The 11,808-nt window shown below is 44.7% G+C and overlaps 2 protein-coding genes across 4 annotated transcripts in view; one reads left to right on the forward strand and one right to left on the reverse strand.

The window, feature by feature from the left end:
* Positions 1–5,255, reverse strand: part of ilf2 (interleukin enhancer binding factor 2) — a 31,285-nt gene extending 26,030 nt beyond the window's left edge. The window contains exon 1 of one of the 2 annotated variants that reach the window (XM_067975865.1): positions 5,149–5,255. In XM_067975865.1, the coding sequence (XP_067831966.1) occupies positions 5,149–5,153 (5 nt within the window). In that variant the 5' untranslated portion in view covers positions 5,154–5,255. The remainder of the gene's footprint in view (positions 1–5,148) is intronic. The other variant, XM_067975866.1, reaches the window with a different exon arrangement.
* A 2,499-nt stretch (positions 5,256–7,754) lies between these two features.
* Positions 7,755–11,808, forward strand: part of pmvk (phosphomevalonate kinase) — a 6,758-nt gene continuing 2,704 nt past the window's right edge. Inside the window, exons 1-4 of one of the 2 annotated variants that reach the window (XM_067975869.1) lie at positions 7,755–7,854; positions 8,662–8,725; positions 10,063–10,215; positions 11,344–11,473. In XM_067975869.1, coding sequence (XP_067831970.1) covers positions 7,772–7,854; positions 8,662–8,725; positions 10,063–10,215; positions 11,344–11,473 — 430 coding nt within the window. In that variant the 5' untranslated portion in view covers positions 7,755–7,771. The remainder of the gene's footprint in view (positions 7,855–8,661; positions 8,726–10,062; positions 10,216–11,343; positions 11,474–11,808) is intronic. The other variant, XM_067975870.1, reaches the window with a different exon arrangement.

The following is an 11,808-nucleotide window of genomic DNA, read 5'->3' on the forward strand; positions in this document are numbered from 1 at the left end:
ATATTGTATTGCATCTGCCAAATCTCCGCCCACTCACCCAGCCTGTCTATATCCCCCTGCAGGTTTTTTTATGTCCTCCTCACTCTCTACTTTCCCTCCCACCTTTGTATCATCTGCAAACTTTGATATGTTACACTCGATCCCCTCCTCCAAATCGTTAATATAGATTGTAAAGAGTTGGGGACCCAGCACCGACCCCTGCGGAACACCACTGGTTACTGGTTGCCAGTCCGAGAATGAACCATTTATCCCAACTCTCTGCTTCCTGTTAGATAACCAATCCTCCACCCATGCCAGAATATTACCCCCAATCCAATGATTCTTTATCTTGAGCAATAATCTTTTATGTGACACCTTGTCGAATGCCTTCTGGAAGTCTAAATATACTACATCCACTGGTTCCCCTTTATCCATCCTGTACGTTATGTCCTCAAAGAACTCAAGCAAATTTGTCAGATATGACTTCCCCTTCATAAAGCCATGCTGACTTTGTCCTATTAAATTATGTTTATCCAAATGTTCCGCTACTGTCTCCTTAATAATAGACTCCAAAATTTTACCCACCACAGATGTTAGGCTAACTGGTCTATAATTTCCAGCCTTCTGCCTACTACCCTTTTTAAATAAAGGTGTTACAATAGCAGTTTTCCAATCTGCCGGGACCTTTGCTGAGTCCAGAGAATTTTGGAAAATTATTACGAAAGCATCCACAATCCCCACTGCCACTTCTCTCAAGACCCTAGGATGTAAGCCATCAGGTCCAGGGGATTTATCCACCTTGAGTCCCATTAATTTACTGGGTGTCACACTTCTACAATTAATCCAATCAACAAGATTAAACTTGTGACCCACTTATCTGTGCTGTTTCTTGATCATTTTAATATCTCTACTGAAGATTGGTGGGAGAAAAAGCCATGTATTGTGTTAGTGGCTCTAGATGTGCGAAAGCATCAGATCCATACTTAGAACCATAGAAAAGATACAGCACAAAAAGGGGCCATTCGGCCCATTGTGTCCACGTCGGCTCGAAGAACAACCAGGTGCCCATTCTAATCCCACCTTCCAGCACCCGGTCCGTAGCCCTGCAGCTTACAGCACTTTAGGTGCAGGTCCAGGTACTTTTTAAAAGAGTTGAGGGTCCCTGCCTCTACCACCAATTCGGGCAGTGAATTCCATACACCCACCACCCTCTGGGTAAAAAAGTTTTTCCTCATGTCCCCGCTAATCCTTCTGCCAATCAGCTTAAATCTATGTCCTCTAGTTCTTGAACTCTCCGCTAGGAGAAACAGGTACTTCCTGTCTAGTCTATCTGGGCCCCTCATAATTTTGTACACCTCAATCAAGTCACCCCTCAGCCTCCTCTGCTCCAAGGAAAACAACCCCAGCCTATCCAGTCTCTCCTCGTAGCTGCAATTTTCAAGCCCTGGCAACATTCTTGTAAATCTTCTGTGCACTCTCTCCAGAGCAATTACGTCCTTCTTGTAATGTGGTGACCAGAACTGCGCACAATATTCCAGCTGTGATCTTACCAGCGTTTTATGCAGTTCCATCATTACATCCCTGCTTTTGTATTCTATACCTCGGCTAATAACGGAGAGCATTCCGTATGCCTTCTTCATACTACTACCTTCAGGGACCTGTGCACATGCATTCCAAGGTCTCTCACTTCCTCTACCCCTCTCAATATATTCCCGTTTACTGCGTATTCCATTTTACTGTTTGCCCTCCCTAAGTGCATTACCTCACACTTCTCCGGGTTGAACTCCATTTGCCACTTTTCCGCCCACTCCACCAACCCATTGATATCTTCTTGGAGTCTACAGCTATCCTCTTCACTATCAACTACACGGCCAATTTTTGTATCGTCTGCAAATTTGCCAATTATGCCCCCTACATTCAAGTCCAAATCATTAATATATACCACAAACAGCAAGGGACACACTGAACCCTGTGGCACACCACTGGAAACGGATTTCCATTTGCAAAGACATCCATCGACTTTTACTCTTTGCTTCCTGTTACTGAGCCAATTTTGGATCCAATTCACCACATTTCCCTGTATCCCATGGGCTTTTATCTTTCTGACCAGTCTGCCATGTGAGACCTTGTCAAATGCCTTACTAAAATCCATGTAGACAACATCCACTGCACTACCCTCATCAATCCTCCTTGTCACTTCCTCAAAGAATTCAATCAGATTTGTAAGGCATGACATTCCCTGAACAAATCCATGCTGACTATCCCTGATTAAACCATGCCTTTCCAAGTGACAGTTTAGCCTATCTCTCAGTATTGATTCCAATAGTTTGCCCACCACCGAGGTAATACTGACCGGCCTATAATTGTTTGGCCTTTCCCTCGTACCCTTTTTAAACAATGGTACTATGTTTGCAGTCTTCCAGTACCACCCCTGTATCTAGTGAGGATTCGAAAATGATCCTCAGAGCATCCGCTATTTCCTCCCTGGCTTCCTTCAATAGCTTAGGAAACAATCCATCCGGCCCTGTGTCTTATCAACGTTCAAGGATTCCAGTCCCTCTAGTACTTCCTCTCTCGTTATTTTTACCTTATCCAATATTTCACACCTCTCCTCTTTAACTACTACGTCTGGATCATCCATTTCTTTTGTGAATACGGAGACAAAATATTGATTTAAAACCCTACCCACATCCTCTGCTTCTACACACGTTACCCTTATTATCCCTGATAGGTCCCACCTTTTCCTCAGCTAGCCTCTTGTTCTTAATGTACTAGTAAAATATCTTTGGGTTTTCTTTAATCTTACTAATATTTTTTCATGCCCTCTCTTTGCTTTCCTTAATTCCTTTTTTACATCATCCCTGTACTTTCTATACTCCTCTGGACTTTCTGCAGTATTTAGTTTATGACTGTCACAGAAAGCTTTCTTTTTCTGCTTTATCTTGCCCCGTATACTTCTAGACAACCAAGGGGCTCTAAATTTGGCACTGCCACCCTTTTTCTTTGAGGGGATGTGTCTGCATTGTAACTGTAGTTTCACTTTTTAATGCCTCCCACTGGCTTGCCACTGATTTCCTCCTCAAGTAGCTGTGGCCAGTCCACTTCTGCCACTACTTTACCTACTACAAGACTTTTAAATGTATTCACTGTTGTGAAGTATGGAAAGACAACAGCTAATCTGTGCTCAGAAAGGTCCCACAAACAGCAATGAGATAAATGACCAGATTGTTTTTTTTAAAAAAGTGATGTTGGTTGAGGGATAAATATTGGACAAGGCATCGACTCCCGTGCTCTTTTTCCAAGTGCCTTGGGATCATCTCATTTACAGGTTGCAGAACCTTCTGGTATACAAATTGGCTTCTGTGTTTACAACAGTGACTACACTTCACAATTAATCAATCGATTGCAAGAGCTTTGGGACATTCTGAGGATGTGAAAGACCTTATTTAAAGGCAAGTTCTTCATACTATAAGTTTGGGCTGGATTTGAACCCAGAAATGAAAGTTCACTCCATTAGCCCAGTGCCTAAAAATGCAAACTTTAAAACACTTAATACAGGAATTCCTGCAACAACAAAAAATATAAGAATATAACCAAGAAAAGCAGGGACATTAACAGTAAAATAGTGACTCTGAAATATAAAGAATGCCACAAATATTTCAAAGAAAAGTCAGGGATGAAAACAGGCCATTAAGATAAATGGAAGCACATTGTAATAGTTGTATTGTTAATAACCCCAATGATTTTTGCCTCTATTATTCTGGTGAATTATTCAAAATGCCAATAGTTTTTTTCTACTACACATTTATTTTTATTCATTCAAGTTATGATTCAATTAAAGAACAACCAGAGGGATAGGTGCATGAAAAAAAACCATGAAAAAAGCCAACTAGGGTACCAGGGAGGCAGGACTTGAATTACATGGAGAGACTAGAGAAGCTGGGATTGTTCTCCCTAGAGCAGAGAAGGTGAAGGGAGATTTGATAAGAGGTGTTCAAAATCATGAAGGATTTTGATTAGGGTAAATTAGGGGAAACTGTTTCCAGTAGCAGAAGCAACAGTAACCAGACGACACATGTAAGGTAATTGGCAAAAGAACCAGAGACGGCATGAGGAATTTTTTTTTAAACACTGAGTTGCTATGATCTGGAATGCACTGCCTGGAAGGGCGGTCGAAGCAGATTCAAATAGTAACTCTCAAAAGGGAATTGGATAAATAGTTGAAGGGGAAAAATTTGCAGGGCTATGGGGAAAGAGCAGGGGGGAATGGGACTAATTAAATATCTGTTTCAAAGAGCCAGCACAGGCACAATGGGCTGAATGGCCTCCTTCTGTACTGTACCATTCTATGAACAGTGTTTTTGGTTTTACAAATTGGGGTATGGTGTCAAGAAGTATTGATGAACTTGTGCAAAACATTAGTTATGTTATAGAGCACTGTGTTGGGCACCCAATTATAGAACACTCATTAAAGCCATAGATTCACAAGGATGGGTAAACTATAATTATAAGGAGAGATGAGAGATCCCTGGGGTATTTCCACTGGAGCAGAAAAGGCTAAAAGAAGATTTAATCGAGGTTTTTTAAAATGAGGGCAGTTTGAATAGTGAATAGGGAAAGACCATTTCCTCCTGTTGAGGTGGCGAGGGATCTTCACCAAGAAAGTGAAGAAGAAAAATGTGGAAAAATTTCTTTACGCACAAAGAAAGTTATTGGGAGCATGGACTGTTTTACCACTAGGAGCTGTTGAGGCAGAGACCATTACATCTTTTAAGGGAAAATCAGATAAATGTGTGAAGCAGACGAAGATACAGGGCTTCCAAATAAATTTAATCTACATATTGTAAGACGAAAAAAAAATCATAGAGAGAGGCAGCAGAATGGAAACGAGGAACAGCTCAGATGAAAGTCAATGCACAAAACCCCAAACTGTTTGCACAAGAATTAATGCAACACGATACCATTAAAAATTGGTATTTAGGATAATTATTTTTATTAAAAGCGAGAGAAAAGCAGCAAAATGGAGGCGCCATGAGGCACCAAGCCGGGCCCTTGCAACCATCACCGGTTAAAATGTCCGAACCCCCGGACCTCGCCGTTTTTCCTCAGGGGGGGGGAAAAAAAACCTTCAACGGTTCATTTCTTCTTTTTTTAAAATATTAGTTTTACCTCATTTTTCTACGATTATTTTTTCCCTCAGGTGGAAGCTTCCAGAACAAAGACAGACGCCAACCGCCGCCGGGTCCTGACACCACCCCGCAACTCGCCGTCCCATTGGGTGAGGCGCAGCTCGGGCCAACCCACCGCGACCAATCACAATGCGTTTTACTCAATAACGGGGACCCGGGGAGTAGGGAGGCGTGGCCTGTGACGTCACTGCGCCCTTCAGGTTATGAATGGGCAGTTTGTAAATGAATGGGCTTCACTCTTAAAGGGAAAGATCCCTCACCCTATTTAGTTAAAAGTTTTATGATTTTTATTTCTTTTCTCCCTTAATTTTATTTTTCAATCTCCTTTTTTTGACAAGTAACTGTCTCCCTCCTCTCCTGATGATTCTGATTTATGCTGAGCTAAGGGTGCCCAAGGCATCCATGCCCAAGGATGGCCAATCTTTGCATGATCCTAGACAGCGAGGGCAGCGTTGACCACGATTTCCTTATTAATGGGAGAAGATCTTGGGCTGCTGAGCACAGAAGTGGCTGAGTGTTGGTAGTCTATTTGACCATGGGAGGCATCACAATCTGGCCTCATCCATACAGACTTATTTTTCCAGAGGCAAGAAGAAAGCCTTGCAATCATACATTGCTTTATGACAGCATGCAGAAACATCTCAAAGTGCTTCACATGTAATTACTTTAAAGTGCACTACTGCAGCCCTGGCACAGTCCCGTAGATAGAGCTTGTGACCTGCCTAATCTGTACTGCTCAGCTACCCATTGCCTCAAACATTACAGAATCCCCTAATTAAAAAAAATACATAGCTAAGTAGATTAAACTTATATATGAAGTATTTACACCAGATAAATCAATGCCCGTTGAGGTACAAAAAAAAAACTTGCATTTATACAATAACCTTTTATGTTGTCAGGATGTCCCAAAACATATTATAGTCAATTAACTGCTTTTGAAGTATAGTCACTGTTGTTATATAGGCAAATGCAGCAGCCAATTTGCACACAGCCAGGTCACACAAACAGCAATGAGATAACGATCAGATAATTTGTTTTTTGATGATATTGGGTAAAGACACCATCAGAGTTCCATGCTCTTCCAAAAGAGCCATGGGATCTTTTACATCCACCAGAACAGTGAGGCAGGGCCTCAGTCTAACATCTCATATGTTCTGCAGTCAAGTGTTTGCCTAGATTATGTGCACAAGCTCTGGTGTGGAGCTTGAATCCACAATATTTTAACTCAGAAGTAGGAGTGGTACCAAGTGAGCCACACTGACATTTAACATACTGAGTGATATAGACAAGGAAGAGGAACATTTTGTGTCACTATAAAAATACACCCATGGATAGTGTATGTTCCAGTGCAGTTAAAACATAGGGTGAATAGATTTCTTTACCTATTGCACCCACACCAGCTGTTTGAAAGACTGCATAGCATTGTCTTGCATTCTTTTTGCTCTCTTGCTGTGTGCAAATTGGCTGTCACATTTGCCTACACAACTGTGACTACACTTCAAAAAGTAATTAATTGGCTGTGAAGCAACTAGGACAACCCTTGTACATGAAAAGGTGTCATTATAAAATGCAAGTTTTTTTCCCCCTACAACAAGAGTCTTGTCTTACAGAACACAAGCTGGGCAGTAGATGGAGGAATCAAACTGCAGACTTTCCTGGTCTCAGTATCCTCTCCTCTGGGAAAAAAAATACAAGAAATGTCCCTCAGGGAAGAGAATGACAGAAAAATGAAAACATAGGAACAGGAATAGGCCATTCAGCCCCTCGTGCCTGCTCCGCCATTCGATAAGATCATGGCTGATCTGTGATCTAACTCCATATACCTGCCTTTGGCCCATATCCCTTAATACCTTTGGTTACCAAAAATCTATCTCTCTCACATTTAAATTTAGCAATTGAGCTAGTATCAATTGCCATTTGCGGAAGAGAGTTCCAAACTTCTACCACCCTTCGTGTGTAGAAATGTTTTCTAATCTCACTCCTGGAAGGTCTGGCTCTCATTTTTAGACTACACCCCCTACTCCTAGAATCCCCAACCAGCGGAAATAGTTTCTCTCTATCCACCCTATCCGTTCCCCTTAATATCTTATAAACTTCGATCAGATCACCCCTTAACCTTCAAAACTCCAGAGAATACAACCCCAATTTGTATAATCTCTCCTTGGAACTTAACCCTTGAAGTCCGGGTATCATACTTAAATAAAGACCTCAACTGCTAAAATCACTAACGGAAGAAAGAAATAAAATACAAGTTTTTCAAACGAAGCAATTTCCATGAACCGGTCCATTTTGCACAATCTAAGCTACAGGCAGAATCAATATTCGGGTGTTGTGATAACTGAGCTCCCCGGAGCATTTAAAGGTGCGCGCATCAAGGCAGACTGTGCCATTGTGTGTAAAGGGGAGTACGACACCGAAATAAAACTGTCAGCTGGCTGCTGGCTTTTCGATTGCAGACTGAACGGTGATTGATCATATTTAGTACAATTATAGTGAGGTGTTTGTATTAAGGGAATGGACTCCTCTGGTGTCCGTGTTTCTGGTTCTATATTGCCTGCTGACGCCCCTCTGGGGGGGGGGGGGATGGTGTTTCCCTAGTGAAGATGGCGAAGCCCAAGTTGCTGCTGCTCTTCAGCGGGAAGAGAAAATCGGGAAAGGATTTTATCACCGACTCCATCCAGAGCAGGTATAAAACCGACCGAAAGCAGGGTTAAACTTCATTTCATGTTTGTGACTAACTTTCTCTCAGTAGTGCGTTGATGAGCGTCCGTCACCGGGGCCCCGGACTCGAACTCTGTTCCAGAAATTTCTAAAATGCTTTTAAAATAAAAAAATGTTTTCCTTCCTTCCGGAAGGCGCCAGAGCTCTGATTACCGCGACACGGTTTCCATGGGCGCCACCCTCCGGTACTTCATCCGGACGGCCGGCGGGATATTCGACTGTGGGGGGCGTCACGGCCAACACTGATCCCTTTTTTTTCATTCGTTCATGGGTTGTGGGCGTCGCTGGCGAGGCCGGCATTTATTGCACATCCCTAGTTGCCCCTTGAGAAGGTGGTGGTGGTGAGCCGCCTTCTTGAACCGCTGTAGTCCGTGTGGTGAAGGTTCTCCCACAGTGCTGTTAGGGAGGGAGTGCCAGGATTTTGACCCAGCGACGATGAAGGAACGGCCGATATATTTCCAAGTGGGGATGGCGTGTGACTTGGAAGGGAACCCGCCCTCCACACGCGCTTTCCAGTCGGAGTCACTGGATGGTGATCAGGAGTGGCAACCCCGGGCTCATTTCCAGCTCCCAACCCAGGGCCGTTGAGCCAGATTGTAGCCCCGAGTGATGCCCCGGCTGAGACCGCCAAACACAACGCAGACCGGCGATGGTTCCGCCGACCGCCCTGCTCTGTGTGGCTCGCTGCTGCACCAGGGAGAGTTTTCATGGTTCATTGGCAGTGATAACACGTGTGTCACAGTAAACTTTCCTTCTGTGTGTTTTTTTGGAGGTTGGGAGTTGAAAACTGTGCCATCCTGAGACTGTCGGCACCCATTAAGGAGCAATACGCCAAGGTACACTCACATGAGCTTAACCCACAGCACAGTGGATGCTCCTTCATTTAACCTGTCTTGTCTCTTGCTGTCTTTCAACTTTAATGTTATCCTGCACTTTACAATCTCCTACTCTACCCCTTCCTCCATCCTGCACCCTGCATCAAGGCGCAATTCGCAAGGAAACAAATTTGCTGTTTCCCTATTTCATTGATCGTACTGCGTGTGCTCTGCTTCTCTGAATTTCCTCTCTTGCTCTCCTTAAGCTCCTAATTCCCCCATCCTACGCACTCTTCTTCCTCCCTGCATCCTCACTCACTGTGTTGAAATCAAGACTTGTCGCACCGTCTGCTACTCTAACTCATTTTTCCCAGGGGACTTAAACAGTAGAATTCCTCTCCTCCCTCAATCCGACCGGTGTCAGCCGTGGCTCAGTCGGTAGCACTCTCTCTCGCCCTGGAGTCAGAAGACCATGGGTTCAAGCTCCACTCCAGAAACTTGTGCACAAAATCTAGGCTGACCCTCCCAGTGCAGTACTGAGTCCTGAGGGAACGCTGCATTGTTGGAGGTGCCGTCGTTTGGTTGAAATAATAAACCGAGGCCCCGTCTGTCCACTATTTTCATGAGGAGCAGAGGAGTTCGCCCTCGTGTCCTGGCCAACAGGTGAATCAGGAAGTCGTGATTGATTAGCTGACGCCAAGCTTGTGTTTTAAAAGATTGTAGGGAAGATTGAAAGAAAGACTTGCATTTATGTAGCGTCTTTCACAACCTCAGCGGATCCCAAAGTGCTTTACAGCCAATTATGTACTTTTTGAAGTGTAGTCACTGTTGTAATGTAGGAAACATGGCAGCCAATTTGTTCACAGCAAGATCCCACAAACAGCAATGTGGTAATGACCAGATCATCTGTTTTAATGATGTTGGTTGAGGGATAAATGTTGGCCCAGGACACCAGGGAAAGCTCCCCTGCTCTTCATCAAAATAGTGCCTTGGGATCTTTTACTGAGAGCAGACGGGGCCTCGATTTAACGTCTCATCCGAAAGACGGCACCTCCGACAGTGCGGCGCTCCCTCAGTACTGCACTGGGAGTGTCGGCCTAGATTATATGGTCAAGCCTCTGAAGTGGGACTTGAACCCACGGCCCTATGTCTTAGAGGGTGCGAGCGCTACCCACTGAACCACAGCTGACACCAGTAGAAACTATTTAAAAACTAAAGCCACAGCAGTTATTATAAATTGAGATTTTGCCAGTTATTTTTGCACTTTGTGTTTGATGAAAGGGTTGTGATTGTAATCTGGTTTCTGGTGACGCATCACCAGCGCTGTACAGCTGACCCTCCCTATTTTCTTTGGCTAGGAACATGGGCTGGACGTGGTGCAGCTGCTGGGAGCCAGTGAGTATAAGGAGCAATACCGAGGAGAGATGATCCGCTGGGGGGAACAGCAACGTGCCAGAGATCCAGGGTGTTTCTGTCGTTTAATCGTAAAGGATGTGATGCAGCCTGTCTGGGTAAGGAGACCACCGCAGCAATCAAAGAGTCTCCCCGACCGTCTGCCTCCGTCGATAGCCAAGGCAGCTTAACCAGCACCCTCGCCCTGGGGTCAGAAGGTCGTGGGTTCGAGTCCCACTCCAGAGACCTGAGCACAAAATCCAGGCTGACACTCTGGTGCAGTACTGAGGGAGCTCTGCGCTGTCGGAGGTGCCGTCTTTCGGATGAGACGTTCAACTGAGATGTGAACGTCTGCCCTCTCAGGTGGATGTGAAAGATCCCACGGCCACTATTTCTGCGAGAGATATGTGCTCGAGTGCAGGAGCGGAAACCTAATTGGAGAGGTTCCAAAATGGAGTTGCAGGAAAGATGGGCACAGACTTGGGAGGCAAAAACACGTTCGAGGTCTTTGGAGAGGAGGGGGAGATTGGAGATTATTTTGCAAGGACGGAGGGATCGAGGTGGGTTTTTTGAGGAGGGGTTGGTAACAACAGTTTTGAAAGGGAGTGGAAGAGTACTTGAGGAGAAGGAACCGTTTACGATGCAGAGTGGTGAAATCACGCTCAAATCGCCTGTATGAAGTTCCTTTGTCCGGTATTCCCACAAGTGTTTAACCCATTTAGAATAGAATGTCATAGTTTGCGGAGGCACCAAAATAAGCCATGGGTTTGCAGAAAGGCTTGGATCAGTTATCAGAATGGGCCGACAGGTGGCAGATTCAGTGCGATGTCAACACGTTAAAGTGCCAAATGGAATTCAAATGGATGTTGGAACTTTTGCTGGAGGACATTGAGTTTTCAGATAAATGAAAACTGTTAGAGATAGCCATTAGCTTCATTATCCCAGTTTTGTGGGGGGAATATCAGCCAGGGTTCCTGCTTCTCATCACTTTCCACTGGCCCTGCTGCACAGTGTGGCAGTGCAGGGGCGCGAGTGTGTGTGTGTGTGTCGAATGAGGATAGGATCGGGCTCCAGATCTTCCTGTCGGTACCCACTGTTTGGGCTCGTCCATGTAGAGTGGCCACTTGGGTGGGGCTGGAGGCTGACCGAAGAACCCTGAACCCCAGAGAGAGGTTTGAGCCCTAAAATACTCTCTGTTCTGTCCCCAGCACAATTACCCGACGGTCTCACTTTTCTTCTTCTTGCAGATTGTCAGTGACACCAGGCGTAAATCGGATGTGGAATGGTTCCAGACACACTTTGCACCAACAGTACAGACTGTGCGTGTGTTTGCATCTGAGGAGACCCGGAAACAGAGAGGCTGGACGTACACCCCAGGTAAAGTTGGGTACCGTAGCGTAGTGGTTATGTTACTGGACTAGTAATCCATAGGCCTGGATAATAATCCGTGCGTTCAACTCTCACCAGGTCAGATTGAGAATTTGAATTCAGTTTTTTTTTTTAAATCTGGAAATAAAAAAGCTGGTCTCAGTAAAAATGACCATGAAGCTGTCGGATTGTCGTAAAAACTCAACTGGTTCACCAACGTCCCTTTAGGGAAAGAAACTTGCCGTCCTTACCTATATGGTCTGGCCCTAAATGTGACTCCAGTCCCACACCAATGTGGTTGATTCTTACCTGCCCTCTGAAGTGGCCTAGTCAGTTGTATCAAA

Source organism: Heptranchias perlo, chromosome 44 (genome assembly GCF_035084215.1).
Source record: "Heptranchias perlo isolate sHepPer1 chromosome 44, sHepPer1.hap1, whole genome shotgun sequence".
Classification (NCBI taxonomy): Eukaryota; Metazoa; Chordata; class Chondrichthyes; order Hexanchiformes; family Hexanchidae; genus Heptranchias; species Heptranchias perlo.